At 57.5% G+C, this 20,456-nt stretch overlaps 1 protein-coding gene across 16 annotated transcripts in view; it reads right to left on the bottom strand.

The window, feature by feature from the left end:
• The window catches only part of DTNB (dystrobrevin beta), a 119,699-nt gene that overhangs the window by 41,628 nt on the left and 57,615 nt on the right, over window positions 1-20,456 (bottom strand). For 8 of the 16 annotated variants that reach the window (XR_015802778.1, XR_015802781.1, XR_015802777.1 and 5 more), the window contains exons 12-17: window positions 20,227-20,313; window positions 16,859-16,946; window positions 14,824-14,909; window positions 13,022-13,135; window positions 10,431-10,527; window positions 4,754-4,774 (exon numbers count right to left, since the gene is read on the bottom strand). Coding sequence is in view for 8 of the 16 variants with exons in the window: in XM_088162630.1 (XP_088018756.1) it covers window positions 4,754-4,774; window positions 10,431-10,527; window positions 13,022-13,135; window positions 14,824-14,909; window positions 16,859-16,946; window positions 20,227-20,313 (493 nt within the window). In the remaining 8 variants the exon portion in view is untranslated. The remainder of the gene's footprint in view (window positions 1-4,753; window positions 4,775-10,430; window positions 10,528-13,021; window positions 13,136-14,823; window positions 14,910-16,858; window positions 16,947-20,226; window positions 20,314-20,456) is intronic. The other 8 variants (XR_015802783.1, XR_015802782.1, XM_088162633.1 and 5 more) reach the window with 2 other exon arrangements.

Below are 20,456 nucleotides of genomic sequence, written 5' to 3'. Positions count from 1 at the left end.
CATGGACACCAACCCTCTCTCAGCAGCCCAGATGCCACCCCGGTGGTGCCAGCCTGGCAGTGTGACCTGGGGACAGGTGAGCCCCTCAGGACAGGGACCCTGTCCCAGTCCCACCCCGGGAGGGACTGGGCTGCAGGGGAGCTCCTGAATATCAAAACTGTGATCATTTATAGATACAGAAATAATATAGAGAAATATAATTTATAGAGGGGTGACACTGGGCATGGCCACAGAGGACCCTTAACCCTTAACCAACGGGGACAGCCTGCAGCCAGGAACCCCGACAGGTGCCAGGTGTGTGCCCAGTGTGCCAGGTGTGTGCCCAGTGTGCCAGGTGTGTGTTCAATGTCCCAGGTGTGTGTGCCCAGAGTGCCAGGTTTGTGTTCACTGTGCCAGGTGTGTGTTCAATGTCCCAGGTGTGTGCCCAGTGTGCCAGGTGTGTGTTCAATGTGCCAGGTGTGTATTCAGTGTCCCAGGTGTGTGCCCAGTGTGCCAGGTGTGTGCCCAGAGTGCCAGGTGTGTGTTCAATGTCCCAGGTGTGTGCCCAGTGTGCCAGGTGTGTGTTCATTGTGCCAGGTGTGTGTTCAGTGTCCCAGGTGTGTGCCCAGTGTGCCAGGTGTGTGCCCAGAGTGCCAGGTGTGTGTTCAGTGTCCCAGGTGTCTGCCCAGTGCCAGGTGTGTGTTCAGTGTCCCAGGTGTGTGTTCTTTGTGCCAGGTGAGGTGTTCACTGTGCCAGGTGTGTTTTCAATGTGCCAGGTGTGTGTTCTTTGTGCCAGGTGAGGTGTTCAGTGTGCCAGGTGAGATTTTACTGTGCCAGGTGAGATTTTACTGTGCCAGGTGAGCTGCTCCTCCCTCTGAAGGCAGCACACGCCCAGCCCTCCCTGCAGAATGTCTGCTGTTAATTAACTGATTAATAAATTAATTTATTACGCTGAGGTTAATGAATGTGTGAGGAGCTGCATCCCTGGCTCAGGGCCCTGCCAGGTGTGGTGCAGGTGACCTGGGGCACTGGAATTGTCCCTCCCAGGGCAGGAGCTTTAGGGCCCCTTTCCCCCAGACCCCTCTGGGATTTGGGGGTTCCTGCACATGCCCCGAGCTGTGCCGTGCCCCAGCTGCTGCAATGGGACCCAGCTCTGGCACCAGCACAGCCCTGGGCGGCTCAGGGGGCCCAGAATCCCAAAACCCTGCGGTAGGAAAAGCCCTGCCAGCCCAGGGAGCCCCCATGCCCAGCCTGTCCCCAGCCCAGAGCCCTGAGTGCCACCTGCGGTGCCACCTGCAGGGATGTGGGTGCACAGCTGGAGGCAGAGCTGCCATGTGGACACCAGGCTCCTGAAGGTTGGGAATTTCTCTGGGACAGGGCTCTGCACCCCTGGGGAAGGACAGGGCTGATGGAGCTGATTGGATTTGGGAGGACAGGACAGGACAGGACAGGGCTCCTTGTGCAGGGTTGTGTGCAGGGTTGTTTAGGGTTGTGTAGGATTGTGTGCAGGGTTGTGTGTAGGGTTGTGTAGGATTGTGTAGGATTGTGCAGGGTTGTGTAGGGTTGTGGGACACACCAAGGACACCTCCTGGCAATCCCTGCAGGCTCCTGCACACTGAGAGCTGCTGGGGCTGCTCCTGCCAGCCCAAAGAGGCTTTAAAGGGGAGCAGACTCTCCCAGCTCCTCAGCCATGGCAGCTCCTGCTGTAAATTCGGGTTCCACGGGCTGGGACACAGCAAACCCAGCAGGGCCATGAGCAGGGATTCCCGAGGTGGGTGCAGCTCCTGCTCCTGCCCCTGCTCTCTTCATTCACCTCCACCCTCGACGGAAATTCCTGCAGCCCCCACGCACCTGCCCAGGGGCCGGGGGGGTCCTCAGCTCACCTGAGACACCTGGGGCCCCTCCTCCAGTCCCTCCCCCTCCCACCGGGCCAGGCTGGATGGGGCTGGGAACGCCCTGGGATGGTGGGAGGGGTCCCTGCCCGGGCTGGGGATGGATCTGGAGGGTCCTTCCCACCCAGAGCAGCCCGGGCCTCGCCGTTTCCGAGGCTTTTCTGAGCAGCAGGGCTGCCCTGGGTGCTCCCCCCCAGCCCGGGCTCCTCAGCCTGTGCTGGCATTTCCAGCCCTGCCCGGGGGGAGCAGCTCAAGCCACTCCAGGCCATGCAAAGGAAGGAAGCAAAGTTTCCATTCCTACAGACCCCCAGGGTATCCTTCACTTGGCCAAAATCTGCTTTTCTCGAGCTTCAGATCAGTTCTGGCTCCTGCATTCCTGATTGCAGAGGAGGGGCCTGCAGGGAATGGCACTGTGCTCACATCACTCTCCTTCTGGCTCTTTATCCTCCTCCTGCCACAGCGATCCAGGGATGTAAAAAAGGGCTGTGAAACCACTCAACTTCTTCCCTGGTCTCATATTCACCCTTTTCCTGCACCCACAGCCCCGAGGGAGGCACAGCCCAGGGAAGAGGAGCTGACACCAAGCTCTGCCCTTCCCTGCAGAGGATTATTCCCTGGACACACAGTGTGGCACTCCACGGGCACAGCTGGAAGCTGGAGAACAGGGGTGCCTGCTTTGGGGGTTTTCCTTCCCCCAGGACATTCCCTGCAGCTCCTGCAGCCTGCTCCCCTCCATAAACCAAAGCCCTTCTGCCAGGGAGGGGCTTGGGTGGGACACAGGACAAATTCTGCCCTGGGAGGGGCTGGGATGGAATTCCCAGAGCAGCTGGGGCTGCCCCTGGATGCCCAAGCCAGGCTGGAGAGGGTTTGGAGCAGCCTGGGACAGCGGGAGGTGTCCCTGCCATGGCAGGGGTGGCACTGGGTGAGGTTTAGGGTCCCTTCCCCCACAAACCATTCCAGAATTCCACGATTAACAATGAACTGGGCTCCAGTGGAACGTGCCCACTCAGCACCACCTCAGACTGGTACCAGAACAAAACAACAACAACAGGAACAGCACCAAAAACATCCATCCAGGAATCACCAAAAACCCATCCAGGAATCACCAAAACCCCATCCAGGGATCAGAAAAACCATCCAAGAATCACCAAAAACCCATCCAGGAATCACCAAAATCCATTCAGGAGTCACTAAAAACCCATCCAGGAATCACCAAACTCATCCATGAATCACCCAAACCATCCAGGAGTCACAAAAACCCATCCAAGAGTCACCAAAAACCTTCCAGGAGTCACCAAAACTCATCCAGGGGTCACCAAAAACCCACCCAGGAGTCACCAAAGGCCACTCCCAGCCCATGGAACACGGAATATTTGCAGCAAAGGAATCTCTGCCTGTGTCCCAAACGCAGCGATGGCAGCAGCCCCCGGGAGCCCCGAGGGGCAAACACGGCTCGGTGGCCGGGAAAGCCTCGGGGATAAAGGAGAGCAGGCTGGAAATGTGCGGGCACGGCTGGCTGCTGCCGAGGAAAGCCAAGGGCTCCCTCTGCAGTGGATCCCGCATTGACACAGCAGCGACACGGAACGGGAACCAAGAGCAGCCCCAGCCCTGCCCAGCACTGCCCAACCCTGCCCAGCCCAGCCCAGCCCAGCCCAGCCCAGCCCAGCCCAGCCCAGCCCTGCCCAGCCCTGCCCAACCCTGCCCAGCCCAGCCCTGCCCTGCCCTGCCCAGCCCAGCCCAGCCCTGCCCAGCCCAGCCCTGCCCTGCCCTGCCCAGCCCAGCCCAGCCCTGCCCAGCCCAGCCCAGCTCTGCCCTTCCCAGCCCAGCCCTGCCCAGCCTAACCCAGCCCAGCCGAGCCCAGCCCCGCTCCAGCCGGGCTGCAGGAACAGCCGGGACCGCCCCAGGAGCCCCGGGGATGGGCGGCCGTGCCCACAGCATGGAAACGGTCATTGTGTGACGATTGATAAAAGATTCGTGTTCATCACAAAAGCTTTGGGGTTTGCATAAACCAGAATACTAAGCTCTGAAGTGAAGCGTGGACACTAGATAAAGGAAATTATATGATAAAATCATTCTGTGTAAAATCACCTTGTTATGTTATATTATGTTGTATTATGTTACATTATATTATGTTATGTTTTCCAAATAAGTTGTATCGGCTACCAGCTTGCAAAATCGGACTTCCCAAAAAGCCCTTCCTGCCTTTCTGCCTATCCCAAAAACCAGACTCCCAGAACTTCCCTGGTGGTTATCTACAAGGACCGGATGGCTGTGACTGATTATCACCCAAAGGCTTTGTGAATTTGTGAACAACGAGAACCCACAGTATAAGAAGAGGCTGCAAACCAAGGTTGGGTGGAGCGTGGAGTGGGTGGTGACCCCTCACGTTCCCCAGCCCTGATTGCTCTGTCTATATCAAATAAAGCAATCTAAATTTTGCTGAATATCGAGACTTTTGTCTCTCATTTATAACAATTCGTTTTCATGCACGGACTTGCACGTGGCAAGGAGGGAAATGAAAGGATTCCTGAAGAGACAAGAAAGGTTTCTGAGCACGTGAAACCCTCCCAGGGATGTCCCACAGAAATCAGGGCCGAGCCCAGCTGAGAATCCCCATTCCCATGGGCAGGGATTGATTTGATTCCACAAGAACCTCCTCAGCCCCTGGCAATAAAGTTCCCTGGGAAGGGAAGAACTCTGGGACACACAGGCCATGCTCTGCTGGGACTGAGGGAGGCTGAGCTCCATCTCCCCAGCAGAAAGAAAACCCCCCATTCCCAGGGTTTATTTGCACACCAGCCAATTAACAGAAAACGGATTTCATGCAGGAAGGAAAATAAAAATAAAAAAGTCAGATCACCTACAAGGTGAAGTCAACTTACTGCCTGCTTTTGCTCTTCTTCCTGGAGACGTTGGCAAAAGAGAAAGGTGGGGAGAGAGGGGAAAGATTCATTATCATGTGAAAATGGGAATTTTCACACAGAATACACAGTGAAAGGGCAGCACCTGCAGCAGGGCAGGAGCAGGGGACACAGGACACGGCTGTGGGGGGCACAGGTGACATTTGTCCCATTGTCCCCTTCAAGTGGCCTCTGGTGACAAGGGGTGGCGTCCCTGGGACACAGGAGGGGACATCCAGGGGAAGCTGCTCCTCAGGCAGGGCAAGGTGTCCCTGCCCGTGCTGGGGGCACTGGGTGGCTTTTGTGCTCCCTTCCCACCCAAACCCTTCCATGATGCTCTGATCCTCTCCTGCTCCACACCCGAGGCCTCCCGAGCTGCCCTCGAGCCAACAGGCACCAGATCCACCCCCAAAGCCTGGATCCATCCCCTGGATCCATCCCCTAAAGCCTGGATCCATCCCTGGATCCATCCCCCAAAGCCTGGATCCATCCCCTAAAGCCTGGATCCATCCCCTGGATCCACCCCCCAAAGCCTGGATCCATCCCCCAAAGCCTGGATCCATCCCTGGATCCATCCCATAAACTCTGGATCCATCCCCCAAAGCCTGGATCCATCCCTGGATCCATCCCATAAACTCTGGATCCATCCCCCAAAGCCTGGATCCATCCCCCAAAGCCTGGATCCACCCCCCAAACTCTGGATCCAGCCCCCATCCCCTGGATGTGCCATCAGGAGGGTCCCTCACTCGGATGTGCCAGCACAGAGCCCAGCTGTGCCATCCCTGCCCAGCTCCCACTGGGCACTCCAGGCCCAGCTGGAACTGCAGGGACAGGGGGAGCAGACCTGGCAGGGGACAGGGACAGGGACAGGGACAGGACACCCAGGATGCTGAGGAAGGAAAGAGCTCCTGCACTGCAGAGCATCCCAGCACGGATCCCCCCTGACCTGGAGCACAAAAAAAGGGGCAATGTCACCCAGTGCAGAGCTGGGAAATTCAGAGCTTTCCATGGGTTTTGTGCTCCCACAGAGCACAGGGGCCACCCTGGCTGTGACAGGGGGGCTGCAGGACCCTTGGCCATCCCAAAGCAGCAATTCCAGGTGACCCCTCCTCCCTGCACACACCAGGGGCAGCAGGACCACGGCCAAGCACAGCCCCCCAGAAATCCAGGTCATGGAACTGGAACTCGTGGGATAAAAGCTCCTTCTGGCCTGCAAATCCATGAACCCATTTCCCAGCCTCCCCTGGCTGCTCTCCCATCTGAGCAGGATTAACCAGAACCTTTCCCTTCCTTTAAAGCAGCTCCTTCTCACTGCCCTGGAAGCTGCTTTCCCACCCAGCCCTGCACAGGAGCCTGGGGGAGAATTCCAGGGTTTGGAGCAGATATTTTGGGGTTTTTCTCCCAAGACTTGGGCTTCTTTCAGGTGTGTTGTTCGGCAGATTTGGGGCCTGGCTCTGCTCAGTGCCCTCCCCACATCCCAAAACTTCCCCTTGTGCCTCCCACCAGCACCAGGACCAGGTCAGGAAAAAGATTTAAATCATCTCCACCTCGCAAAAAAAAAAAAAAAAAAAGGTGTTAGCTTGAAAAATGAGGCCCTGGCATTGAGGAGAGATGTGAAAAACGCAGTGAGGAGGGACAGAGCTCGCTGGGGCAGGGATAAATCACCAGAGCAGCAGAGAGGAAACTGCCGTGGAGGGAAGGGAAGCAGAGAAATGGGATCTGGCTGCTGGATTTCCGTGGAGCTGACACTGGAGGAGCACACAGGGACCCCAGGGAATGCTGAGCACAGGCAGGCTCAGCAGAGTGCAGGAATAAGGGAAAGCCAAGCCTGGATGGAGGCTCAGCCCCAGAACAGCCTGACCTTAAATCCCCCCTTGTACCCACAGGCAGGGACACCTCCTGCACCCCTGGGTGCTCCAGACCCTGCAGAACCTGCCCATGGTCCCTGCCAGGGATGGGCAAACACAACTTCCCTCCCTTCCCTTCCCTTCCCTTCCCTTCCCTTCCCTTCCCTTCCCTTCCCTTCCCTTCCCTTCCCTTCCCAAACCTTCCCTTCCCTTCCCAAACCTTCCCTTCCCTCCTGCCCAGCTCTGGCTCCATGGAATTCCCAAACTGGAGCCCCCAGTCACAAGTGTCAGCACTCCCTGGGATGATTCGTGGAAAAATCCCAAACCTCGACACTGACTCTCAACTGCAGCAGCCTGGGGAGGGCCCAGGATCATCAGGGCAGGGTTTAATTAACCCAGGGGGTTCTAATTAACTCTGCACAAACAGGCAGAGTGGACAGAAATCAGAGTGGGAATGGACAGAAATCCCAGAACTGGAATGGACAGAAATCCCAGAACTGGAATGGACAGAAATCACAAAATTGGAATGGACAGAAATCACAAAACTGGGAATGGAGAGAAATCACAGAGTGGGAATGGACAGAAATCACAGAGTGGGAATGGACAGAAATCACAAAATTGGAATGGACAGAAATCCCAGAACTGGAATGGACAGCAATCACAGGGATCCTGGAGTCCAGCTGCTGTCCATGCACAAATCCCCAACAATCCCACCCCAAACTCTGAGCCAAGCAGAGTTTATAGCTGAATCCAGCCCTAAATGGTGAAATGAAGGCAGCATTAAAAATGTAAAAAAAAAAAAACTGCATAAGAAAATGGAAAAAAACCCATAAGAGCTTAACAGCTGATGTAAATTATACATGAAGAGTTTTGAAGAGCTCCATGTGATGAGAGGAGCTAAAACCTGGCGGGGAGAAATCGTGTCTGGCAGGGCTAAAACCACTGAAAACGAGAGCTGGAAAGAAACACCAACACCAGGAAGCAAAGGAGCCAGGGGGCAGGGCCAGGCTGGGGTGAAATCCCCAGCAGGGCAGGAGGGGGATCCTGTGTCTGCCCCAGCCCTTCCCCTGGAGTCTGCACACAGGGAAGCTCTGACACCAATAACGAGAAAAGGTGCCAAAAGTATCTACAAGAAATGATATTTTTAGCTCAGCACGCTGGGGAACTTGCAGCTTAAAATAATTACCTGAGTGAGGAGGTACCTGGGGCTGGGCAGGGGATTTGTGGTGGATCCTGGAATGCCCAGGACTGGGGGTGGATGTTCAAATGGGGAGGGGAGAGAACTGAAAGAAGAGAAATTTATTGGGGTGACCTAAATGGGACCTGAAGGGGCTAAAAGGAACATGGAGAGGGACTGGGGACAAGGCCTGGAGGGACAGGACACAGGGAATGGCTCCCAGTGCCCCAGGGCAGGGCTGGATGGGATCTTGGGCAGGAATTGTTCCCTGGCAGGGTGGGCAGGGCTGGCACAGGGTGCCCAGAGCAGCTGTGGCTGCCCCTGGATCCCTGGCAGTGCCCAAGGCCAGGCTGGACATTCCTGGCACACTGGGAGGTGTCCCTGCCATGGCAGGGGTGGGAATGGGGGGGATTTGGGGTCTCTTCCCACCCAAACCATTCTGGGATTCCATGGCCTGACCCTGCCATGACTTTATTCAGATTTATGTCTCAGAAATGCTGAGCCAGGGCCCCATTTCCAGGTGACACAGAAGCTTCATGGCAAGGGGATGCTGCCAAGAGCAGCTGATCTGGTTACCTGAAGCTCTGCCACGTTTGGTTTCTGAAGGCCCAGCACAGGCACAGGGGATTGGCAGGGCAGGGGCTGAGCCACAGCCTCACCACCAAAGGATGGAAATAAATCCCTGCTGGAGCCTGAGAGCTCCCAGAGTGCCAGGAGAGCTGCACCAGGGGCAGGGGAGCCCCCGAGGCTCAGGGAGGAGCTCCACACCCAGCTTTGCCTTGCCCAAATATAACAAATGTCTATTAAAAACCTGGGCTGGGCAAAGAGCCCCTGCACAGGCAGCTGGGGCAGGGCTGGGAGGGCTCAGCTGGCCCTGCTGGGAGCAGTGCCCCAGCTCCTGGACCCATGGAGGGAGAACCAATGGGTTCAGCAAACTGAGAACTCTGACAACCAGGCAGGAACCTTTAACTGCTCAGGAAAATTTGCATTGGCAGGGAGCTGTGCACTTTGGATTCCTCCAGCTCCAGAGCAGATGTTTCTGGAAGAGGATTTAATCAAGGAGGGGCTGTGGGGCTCCAGAGGGGGAAATGGAAGCAACCCCACTGAAACTGGGACCAAATAATGCCAGAGGGCACAGCCCCTGGGCAGGGCTCACCTGGAGAGCTCACCTGGAGCCCTGGGCTCGGGCACTCAGGGCTGGGGCAGATCCTGGGGGCCCCATCCACTGCCTGGGCATCCCCATGGGGATGGAGCCTCCCCTGAAGCCCTGCCATGTGCTGGGTGAAGCTCTGGAACAAATCTGGAAACCACAGGAGAGCTGGAGAGGGACTGGGGACAAGGCCTGGAGGGACAGGACACAGGGAATGGCTCCCAGTGCCCCAGGGCAGGGCTGGATGGGATCTTGGGCAGGAATTGTTCCCTGGCAGGGTGGGCAGGGCTGGCACAGGGTGCCCAGAGCAGCTGTGGCTGCCCCTGGATCCCTGGCAGTGCCCAAGGCCAGGCTGGACATTCCTGGCACACTGGGAGGTGTCCCTGCCATGGCAGGGGTGGCACTGGGGGGGATTTGGGTCCCTTCCCACCCAAACCACTCTGGGATTCCAGGATTCCTGTGATTTTAGAGGTCAGACATGAATGGGCCGAGCAGGAAAAACAAAGCAGAACCATTGGCTTCAGGAAAACCAGAATTCCCAACCATGGGATGAGCTGTGCTCAGGGGCACAGGGAGGGGAACAAAGCAGGCCCTGCTGAGAGGGGATTGATCCTCACCCCTGGATGGGCATCCCTGAACAGGACAAGGACAGGGGCTGGAATTCCTGCCCTGGATAATGGAAGGAGCTGGAATTCTTGCCCTGGAGTGCTGGCACTTCTGAGTCCCAGCCATTGGGAATTCAGGTCCCTTGTGAGTGCAGAGCAGCTCTGAATTTTCCTGGAGCCATCCAGATGTGGCCAGAGCTGATGTGTCCCCCCCTGTCACCCCTGCCAGGTCTCTCCCCACCCCCCCAGCACTTTGGGGCTCCTTGTCCTGCCCCAGATCCTCTCCCAGGCTTTGTCCCCCCATTCCCAGGGGGGCTCTGGTTTGACTGGGAGCAAAGCAGGAACGGGGCTGTGACAGAATTTCCCACTCCAGGCACAGCTGGGAGCTCCATCAGAACAAGGGAAATCCTCTTGAGAAACCCCAGCAGTGACCTTGGCAGGAGCCCCCAGACACCCCCAGGTGTGCCAGGGGCTGGCCAGGCTCAGCTCCCTGTCCCTGCATCACACCTTGCCCTGCTCCCATCCACTGCCCAGGGCACTGGGACGTGCTCAGCCCCAAACTAAACTGTAAACCAGCCCAAATCAAACTGTAAACCAGCCCAAATCAAACTTTAAACCACCCCAAATCAAACTGTAAACCACCCCAAATCAAACTGTAAACCACCCCAAACCAAACTTTAAACCAGCCCAAATCAAACTTTAAACCAGCCCAAATCTCGGCTTCTGGACATTTTACCCACACAAAAACCATTAACCCCCTGCACCCCAGGCAGAGCTGAGTGGAACTGGCTTTTGGCAAAGTCATGGAAGGGTTTTTGGGGTGTGACAGCAAATCAGGGATCCCAGAGCCCCTGTGCCCCCAGCAGAGCAGAGTCCTTACTTTGAGCAGCTTCATCAGCCCCTCCAGCTGCACCATCAGCTCCCTCCTGCTCTCCTGCAGGGCTGACATCCTCTGCTCCAGCTCATCCTTCCTCTGCCTGGGACAGGGACAGAGGCAGAAAATCAGCTCGGGGTGTTTCAAACCCCACTGGGATGTTTCAAACCCCACTGGGATGTTTCAAACCTCTCTGGGATGTTTCAAACCCCACTGGGATATTTCAAACCCCACTGGGATGTTTCAAACCCCACTGAGGTGTTTCAAACCTCCCTGGGATATTTCCAACCTCCCCAGGGAATTCTCCTGTGTAAAACTCACTTTGGGTGCCATCACTGTCCTGCTCCCCATTTAAAAAGCTGGGGTGAAGCTCAGCTCAGCCACCACGACCCTGGAGGTGACAATTCCCTGCTCCCCCAAACCCAGCAGCTGCTCCAGCCACAGGCACAGGGAAGCCCTGCTCAGCAGCAGAGCATTGTGAGAAAAAAAACCCACAAAAACCCACGTTTTGTGTGTCTGAGCATCAGAGCCTGGCATCCTGTGGAGCCCAGACTGACCAGGATGAGCTGTGGGAGGGAGGAGGGGATGGGAAAGAGGAGGAAAAGCTGCAGGAGGGGGGAGCTGAGCAGAGCTGCTCCTGGGAGTGATGGAACAGCCAGGACACGTCCCTGCACCAGCAGCCAGGTGACAACAGCAGCAGCAGCAGGAGGAGGAGGAGGAGGAGTGACCTTCCCCTGCCTTGCCCTGGCTGCACAGAACCTGCCTGCAGCTATTTCAGGAGGGATGACTGAGCCTGGGGTGTGTGGGTAAAAAAAGAAAGCAGTGAGTAATAAAGGAGCAGCTCAGACACACGTCAGCTGCTGGGGCTGAGTGTGCCCCAGCCCCAAAAGGCAGCCCTGGGGCTGACAAATCTGCCCAGGCTGCCAGGGATTGCTCAGTGCCCTGCACAGCTCCTGCTGACACCACAGTGGGTCAGGCCCACGCTGGAGCATCACCTGCTGCAGACTGAGCTGTGTGTCAGGGGGACTGTGCAAAACCCACCTGGGAGCTTTAACAGGGACAGAAAACTCTGGAATATCAACAACTATGAACCACCCTGGGGATTAACCACCCCTGGAATATGAACAAATATTAATCACCCCTGGAATATTAACAAATATGAACCACCCTGGCTGCTCCTCTCAGTATCTTTCTGTGTGTTCAAGGCTGGGGTTTGTAAATGAAGGATCTGGAGGGGCCTTACAAGGAAGCTGAAATGGGAATTTCCACCAGGGCTGGAGGGACAGGACACAGGGAATGGCTGCCAGTGCCCCAGGGCAGGGCTGGATGGGATCTTGGGCAGGAATTGTTCCCTGGCAGGGTGGGCAGGGCTGGCACAGGGTGCCCAGAGCAGCTGTGGCTGCCCCTGGATCCCTGGCAGTGCCCAAGGCCAGGCTGGACATTCCTGGCACACTGGGAGGTGTCCCTGCCATGGCAGGGGTGGGAATGGGGGGGATTTGGGTCCCTCCAAGCCAAACCACTCTGGGATTGCAGCAGCAGCCAGGCAGGGATGTGCCAGGACAGGGATCCAAGGTCCCCCCTGCCAGCAGAGCTGAGCTGAGCTGAGCCATCCCCACGGGCTGCCTGCAGAGCTCCAAACCTGGGACACTGGGATTGGGATTTCCTGGGATTTCCCATGGATTGGCACCCCCTGCCTTCAGAGCCTGAAGTCTGGGCAGAGCTGGGACCAGTTGGTGGCTGCTGCTCACAGACAATGACATCCCCACCATCCTGCCCTGGATGAAGGAAGGGACTGGAATTCCTGCCCTGGACAAGGACAGGGGCTGGAATTCCTGCCCTGGATAAAGGAGGGGCTGGAATTCCTGCCCTGGATGAAGGACAGGGGCTGGAATTCCTGCCCTGGATAAAGGAGGGGCTGGAATTCCTGCCCTGGATAAAGAACAGGGGCTGGAATTCCTGCCCTGGATAAAGGAGGGGCTGGAATTCCTCGGGAATCCTGCAGGATCCCCCAGGGCTGCGCTTCCCTCCTCACCAACCCCTCCCTGGGCTGTACAATCAGGGCTCCTTTGCGGGGAGGTTTTTATTTATTCCTAAAAAAACCTCAAGGTGCTGCCCCTGCAGTGGCCCCGGGCCGGTAGCCCTGTCCCGCCAGGCACGTAGCCCAATCCCCTGGGCCAGTAGCCCACCCCCCCCCCCCCCCGGCCGCTAGCCCAGCCCCCCCCGGCCGCTAGCCCAGCCCCTCGGGCAGGTAGCCCAGCCCTCCCGGCCGCTAGCCCACCCCCCAGGCCGCTAGCCCAGCCCCTCTGGCCGCTAGCCCAGCCCCTCGGGCAGGTAGCCCAGCCCCCCAGGCCGCTAGCCCACCCCCCAGGCCGCTAGCCCAGCCCCTCTGGCCGCTAGCCCAGCCCCTCGGGCAGGTAGCCCAGCCCCCCAGGCCGCTAGCCCAGCCCCCCGGCCGCTAGCCCACCCCCCAGGCCGCTAGCCCAGCCCCCCAGGCCGCTAGCCCAGCCCCTCTGGCCCCTAGCCCAGCCCCCCAGGCCGCTAGCCCAGCCCCCCAGGCCGCTAGCCCAGCCCCCCCGGCCGCTAGCCCAGCCCGTTACCGCAGCAGGCGCAGCTCGGCCAGCAGCGTGGGGTTGTGCTGAGCCTTCTCGGGCGTGGGCTGTGACGCCTGCTCGTGCTCCAGGCGCAGCCGCTGGATCTCCTGCAGGATCTCCCTGGGAAAAGAGCACAGGGACGGGCTCGGGGCCGCTGGGCGCCTCTGCAGCCACAGCCCAGGGGATTTGGGCACAACTCCCACCGGGACAGGGGCGTGAGCGCAGCGCTGGGAACGCTGCAGGGCCCGGGAATGCATCACTGCACACACTGGGAATGCATTGCTGCACACACTGGGAATTCATCACTGCACACACTGGGACATGCATCACTGCACACACTGGGACATGCATCACTGCACACACTGGGACATGCATCGCTGCACACACTGGGACATGCATCACTGCACACACTGGGACATGCATCACTGCACACACTGGGAATGCATTGCTGCACACACTGGGACATGCATCGCTGCACACACTGGGACATGCATCACTGCACACACTGGGACATGCATCACTGCACACACTGGGACATGCATTGCTGCACACACTGGGACATGCATCACTGCACACACTGGGACATGCATTGCTGCACAGGCTGGGAATGGATCCCTGCACAGGATGAAGCCACTCAATGTTCTCCAAGCCCCTCAGACTGAAGGGGCTCCCAGAGTGCTCCAGGAGGACAAAGCTCCAATTGCAGCGCCCTTGTCCAGCCGTGCAGGAGCCCCCAGGGTGCCCCGAGGCTGCAGCCCCCGTGTCCGTGTCCTGGGCAGGGCTGAACCCTGCCAAGAGCACAGAGTCACCTCCAGCTCTCCCTGCTGGCACAACTGCTGGGCTGCTCTCCTGGCAGGGACAGCACTGAGGGACATTTCCCTCACCCAGGGTCTCCAGGAGCCGTTCCTGACACCTGCAAGGACTCTGGGCTCTGAGGCCACAGCAGAGCCACGACTGAGCTCCAGGATCTGCTGCTGCTCCAAACTTCTGCCCACTGCTGGGGTGCCTGGGCACAGGGACACCCTGGACACCTTTGGGAGCGACCCCAAATCCCCCCCAGAGCCACCCCTGCCATGGCAGGGACACCTCCCAGTGTGCCAGGAATGTCCAGCCTGGCCTTGGGCACTGCCAGGGATCCAGGGGCAGCCACAGCTGCTCTGGGCACCCTGTGCCAGCCCTGCCCACCCTGCCAGGGAACAATTCCTGCCCAAGATCCCATCCAGCCCTGCCCTGGGGCACTGGCAGCCATTCCCTGTGTCCTGTCCCTCCAGGCCTTGTCCCCAGTCCCTCTCCAGGCCCTGCCAGGGGCTCTGAGCTCTCCCTGGATCCTTCTCCTCTCCAGGTGAGCACCCCCAGCTCTCCCAGCCTGGCTCCAGAGCAGAGGGGCTCCAGCCCTGCAGCAGCTCCAGGCCCTTGTGCTGTTGGAATCCCCAGGGCTGGGGCAGCTCTGCAGATGGGGTCTCACCTGAGCACAGGGGCACAATCCCCCCTTTCCTGCTGGGGGATTTGGGGATTTCTGGGATCAGATCCCAGCTCTGAGTTTGCTGGATGTGCTGAGAGCCCCAGTGCTCAGAGCTGGTGAAGATGATTTGGAGAAGATGAGAGATCGAGCCCCCCCTGGGGAACAGGGGCAGCCCCTCCCCACGGATAATTAACTCATGCTAATGACTGTCTAATCAGCTAATGAGGCAGCTACACCCAAGCAAAGCTCAGGAAAGAAGAGTGGAGAAAGCAGGGGGGGTGCAGCAGCACAAACCCAGGGCTGTCCCCACCCTCCCAGGGCTGTCCCCACCCTCCCCGGGCCGTACCTGTTCTTGTTCTCCAGCTCTGCTATCAGCTGCCTCTGCTGCTTGTTGGCATCGAAGCTGAAACCCAGATCAGCCGGGGGGCGAGGCTGGGGAGAGAGGATCACACCAGTCAAATCAAAAAAATCACAAAAGTCACAAAAATCAATCACACAAATCACAAAAATCACACCAATCAAATCACCAAAATCACACAAATCAACCCCACCTGGGTGCACCTGAGCCATGGACAGACCCCACGGCCATGGCACACTGTCCCCAGGCCATGGCACACTGTCCCCATGTTTGTCACCCATCCCAGAGCTCAGATTTTGGCAGGATTTCCCCCCCAGGTTGCCATGGCCAGCTTGGACAGGAAATGGAGATTTTTCCTGTTCCAAGGAATGAGGAGGAGCTGCCAGGACTCAAAGCCTTTTAAACTCAGATTCCTCCAGAATCTCAGAAATCTGCTCATCCCTGATGGGCATTTCTGGGCTGGGAGCAAATGGTGGAGCCAGGAAATGTTTCCAGATTCCCAGTGGCCAAGCTCTGCCTGAAATAATCCCCACTGTTCCCCTTTCCCTGCTTTCTCTGCCCCTGGCTCTTAGGAAAAGAGAAAAAGGAAAAAAGGACCCCCAGGTCCCTGGGGAGCCTCAGGAACCTCCAAGAGCTGCTTTGGACACCCCAAGAACGGCTCAGTTTCCACACAGGAGCCTGAGGTGACTGATGGGTTTTTAACAACCAAATCCTTCCAGGAGCAATCTGAAATGAAGTTTTCCCAACCCTTGGTCTGCAGCAGAAGTCAAGCCATGACTAAGAATCCTTCCAGCACCTTCCAGTGTGACAGTGACTCAGCCCTGGCTGCCTCCCTTTGGATTTGGAAATTTCCTCCTTTTCCACCTCAGCCTGGACCTTGGCACTGTGTCCCTGAACATTCCAGCACTGCTGGTGAACAGAGACCCTGGCCAGGGGCAGGGGCAGCTGCAAATGTCCAGGAGCACGAGTGGGCTGTGCTGGTGTGACACTGAAATGTGAAATTTCCCTGTGCCAAAGGCAGGCTGAGGGAAATCCAGCAATGTGGGAGATGATCCTGCAAACTCTGCACTCCTTCCCTATGGGCAAAGCAGCCAGGACAGGGATCCCAGCCTGCAAGCACTCCCTGGCATTCCAGGGCCCTCTCACAGCCATTTGCTGCCAGAGCAGCCTGGATTTTTACCAATGGAGCCGTGGTTGTGTTGATTTTCTCCTGTAAGAAGCTGCAAACACAAACCCACCTTTCCCTCTCCCAGGCTGCTCCCTCTGGAACAAATCCAGCCCTCACCCGAGGTTTGTTGTGCTCAGCTATCTGCACATTTACCCCTCTGCAGGATTCATTTCTTTATTCCCCCACTGCCCTGACCCCAATCCCAGCCACCCTCCCCTGCCTGGTGCTCCCGTGGGGATTTTGTGCAGGTTTGGGAGCCCCCAGTGCCCCTGGCAGGGATGGGGTCACTTGTTGGCCACTGAGAATTTTGGGCTTTCTGTGCTGCCAGGCTCTGACCCCCAGGAGAACACTGCTCTTGACCTGAGGCCGGGGAGAAGCTTCCAAAATTGAGTAACAGAACTGAGATTATGGGCGTGTGGTTTGAATAGAAGTGTGCAATATCACAGGGTGGAAAATTGAGAATTTGGGGTTTTGGAATACAGCAATAAATGGAGGGCAAGATGGAGGTTTGAGGGTGGAGGTTTCTTCCTTCTTCACCTTCATCTTCAAGGGACAGGGTGGCACTTTTAAAACTGGATGGAAAATGCCACACTGTGGGTCATGGGTGTTTGGTCATTGGGTCAAAAGTAAAAATAATTTAGGTGTTAGTTCTTAAGTTTAAAGACCTTGTAAGGAGAGAGATCCATCTCCATCTCTGCATTTTTACTTTGTTAGCTACAAGTGCTGCAGCACTCACTGTAACACAGCTGAGAATTAATGAACACCTGAGTGTGAGCATGAAATTCTGCCTCTCAAGCTCAGAATGCCAGCCGTGGCAGAGGAGGAGGGAGGAGATAAAACGCTCTGGTCACTCACAGCACTGCCAGCCTCAGCAGCCAAGCGAGCGGCGTAGCGAGCGATGAGGCGATGCTCCTCATCCAGCCTGCCCGGGCTGTCCAGGGCACTGCAAAAAACCAAATAAACCCGAGTTAGAGCCCAGAAACTCCTCATCCAGCCTGCCCGGGCTGTCCAGGGCACTGCAAAAAACCAAATAAACCCGAGTTAGAGCCCAGAAACTCCTCATCCAGCCTGCCCGGGCTGGCCAGGGCACTGCAAAAAAATAAACCAGAAACCAGAGTCAGGGCTGGGCACTGCAAAAATAAACCAGAGTCAGGGCTGGGATAGCCAGGACACTGCAAAAAAATAAACCAGAGTTAGAGCTGGGCACTGCAAAAAAAATAAACCAGAGTTAGAGCTGGGCACTGCAAAAATAAACCAGAGTCAGGCTGGACACTGCAAAAAAAATAAACCAGAGTTAGAGCTGGGCTCTGTAAAAACAGAGTTTGGGAGTTGCAGGGTTTAGGATCTGCTGGATTTGGGATCTGCTGGATTTGGGAGCTCCTGGATTTGGGAGCTGCAGGATTTGGGAGCTGCAGGATTTGGGAGCTGCAGGGTTTAGATCTGCAGGGTTTAGATCTGCTGGATTTGGGAGCTCCTGGGTTTGGGATCTGCTGGATTTGGGATCTGCAGGGTTTGGGATCTGCAGGGTTTGGGAGCTGCAGGATTTGGGATCTGCAGGGTTTAGATCTGCAGGATTTGGGATCTGCAGGGTTTGGGATCTGCAGGGTTTGGGATCTGCAGGGTTTAGATCTGCAGGATTTGGGAGCTGCAGGTTGTCCCCTGCTGAGCAGGGATCCCTCATCCCATCTCCCCTGTGCTGGGACCTGCTGGGTCAGGGACAGAAACCAAGGTGGTGTTTAATGAACAGAGCAGTGTGGGAATGAGGAATGTGCTTCCCACTGCCAGGAGCCTGCCCAGGGCATCCATGGGCACCCCAGGGCATCCATGGGCACCCCAGGGCACCCCAGGGCATCCCAGGGAAATTCAGCATCACCACACAGGACCAAACCCAACCTGACACGTTCCTGGTGCACCACAATCCATTCCCAGCCCACATTCCCACCCCAGGAGACAATCTGCATTTCTGCAAGCTCCATTTCAGGGATTTGTGCTTCCCTTGTCCACTCAAGCAGTCTAAGCCGTGAATGTGGTGGGTATTTAAAAATGCAGATTTAATTTTCAGATTTAACACCTCGAGCTCTTGCAGCCCCGGGAGCTGGCCAGGGATGTGTGGGCTGGCACAGAGGGGGCTGGGATGGCCACAAGGGACCCCCTGAGCCCCTGCTCAGTCCTGGAGACATCCCAGAGCACAGGAGGAGCTGCAGGAAGGGGACTGACAGCAGGGGCAGCACAGAGGGGCTCGAACCAGGCTCGGGGCTGCACAGACACCTCCACACCCACTCAGGTGTGTGGGTAAAGGACAAACCCCACACCCTGAGCCCCGTGCTGCTGTCCTGCAGCTCTGCTCTGCTCTCCTGAGACATCTCAGACATCTCTGCATCCCTTCCCCCCTTCCCATTATCTGGAAATTCATCTCCCAGCTCCTGGAGCTGCCATCTCCTATCACGGCCAGTTATAAAATAGTTATTGATCATTTCTGGCTTTCTTGAAAACACCCTGGAACTTACAACAGAAAACAGAATCTTTTTGTGTTTGCTTTTAGGGATATTTGACAGGGGACAAGGAACAGGAGCTCAAATTCATCTGTCCCCGGGATCCAGGGGCAGCCACAGCTGCTCTGGGCACCCTGTGCCAGCCCTGCCCACCCTGCCAGGGAACAATTCCTGCCCAAGATCCCATCCAGCCCTGCCCTGGGGCACTGGCAGCCATTCCCTGTGTCCTGTCCCTCCATCCTTGTCCCCAGTCCCTCTCCAGGCCCTGCCAGGGGCTCTGAGCTCTCCCTGGATCCTTCTCCTCTCCAGGTGAGCACCCCCAGCTCTGCCAAGAACAGGGAAAGGAGCGAAGGGGAAGAACAAAGCCAGGGCTGGGATGGGGGAAGGACACAGGAACAGAACCCAGAGGGCTCCAGAGCAGCAGAGGTTTGGAGAGGGCAAACAGAATTTCCCCAGAATTCCCCAGAATCCCAAAGAATTCCCCAGAATTCCCTGTGTTAAACACAGCAGTGCAGGGGATGTGGCCCCCTGTGACAATGTTGTGCCCCTGTCACAGAGAGTCCCTGAGCTCTGCCACCCACCCCTGGCAGCTCATGGCTGGCACAGAGAATGGGATCAGGGAATGGCGTGGGTGGGAAGGGTCCCTAAATCCCCAAATCCCCCCCCAGTGCCACCCCTGCCATGGCAGGGACACGTCCCAGTGTGCCAGGGGGCTCCAGGTCAGCCCTGATGGAAAGGGACACTCAGGGAAGGGGACACTCAGGGAAGGGGACACTCAGGGAACCCTGTGCTGCAGATCGGGACAGGGTGGGGAGGCAGCTGGGACTGCCCTGCCCTGCCCTGCTGGCACAAAGCCCGGCTGGGGCAGCAGGGCGAGCAAGGCAGAGCCTGGGGTGGCTTCCCCGAGGCTGGGACAGACGGGACACGGGGGAAAATCCTGCCCTGGGGGTGGGCAGGGCTGGCACAGGGTGCCCAGAGCAGCTGTGGCTGCCCCTGGATCCCTGGCAGTGCCCAAGGCCAGGCTGGACATTCCTGGCACACTGGGAGGTGTCCCTGCCATGGCAGGGGTGGCACTGGGGGGGATTTGGGTCCCTTCCCACCCAAACCAGTCTGGGATTGTCTAAGAGGATGGGATGGGATAATGGGATAATGGGATGGACACACGGACATTCCTGGACTGGGCTGGGATGGACCTGGAGCCACCTCCAGTGTCCCCCTGTCCCTCACTGTCCCCATTATCCCCAGGTCCCCATTGTCCCTCTGTCCCTCAGTGTCCCCCGTGTCCCCAGGTCCCCATTGTCCCCTGTGTGTCCCCAGTATCCCGGGTGCCCCCACTGTCCCCAGTGTCCCCCTGTCCTTCAGTGTCCCTATTATCCCCATTTTCTCCCATTGTCCCCATTGTCCCCATTATCCCCTGTGTGTCCCCATTGTCCCCAGTGTCCCCCTGTCCCCATTTGTCCCCACTGTCCCCATTATCCCCATTGTCCCCATTATCCCCTGTGTGTCCCCATTGTCCCCATGTCCCCATTTGTCCCCATTGTCCCCATGTCCCCATTGTCCCCATTATCCCCTGTGTGTCCCCATTGTCCCCATTATCCCCTGTGTGTCCCCACTGTCCCCATTGTCCCCCTGTCCCCACTGTCCCCATTTGTCCCCATGTCCCCATTATCCCCTGTGTGTCCCCATGTCCCCCCTGTCCCCATTTGTCCCCCGTGTCCCGGGGGCACTGACCGTGCCCCGCGGCGCAGGCTCCGCACCAAGGCTCCGATCAGCGCGTGCTCCTCCTGCCGGGAGGGGCCGGGGCTGCTGCGCTCGCACCTGGGCAGGGGGGACGGCAACCGACAGCCAGGAACGACAAAAACATCCCATAAATAATGACAGCAAGGGAACGATGAAAATATAAAATACATAATGACAGCAACGGAATGATAAAAATGATAAAATAGATAATAACAACGGCA

Source organism: Sturnus vulgaris, chromosome 3, assembly GCF_052056855.1.
Source record: "Sturnus vulgaris isolate bStuVul1 chromosome 3, bStuVul1.hap1, whole genome shotgun sequence".
Lineage (NCBI taxonomy): Eukaryota > Metazoa > Chordata > Aves > Passeriformes > Sturnidae > Sturnus > Sturnus vulgaris.
Note: the sequence above shows the minus strand (reverse complement) of the source record. Positions and strands in the feature narration are given on the sequence as shown.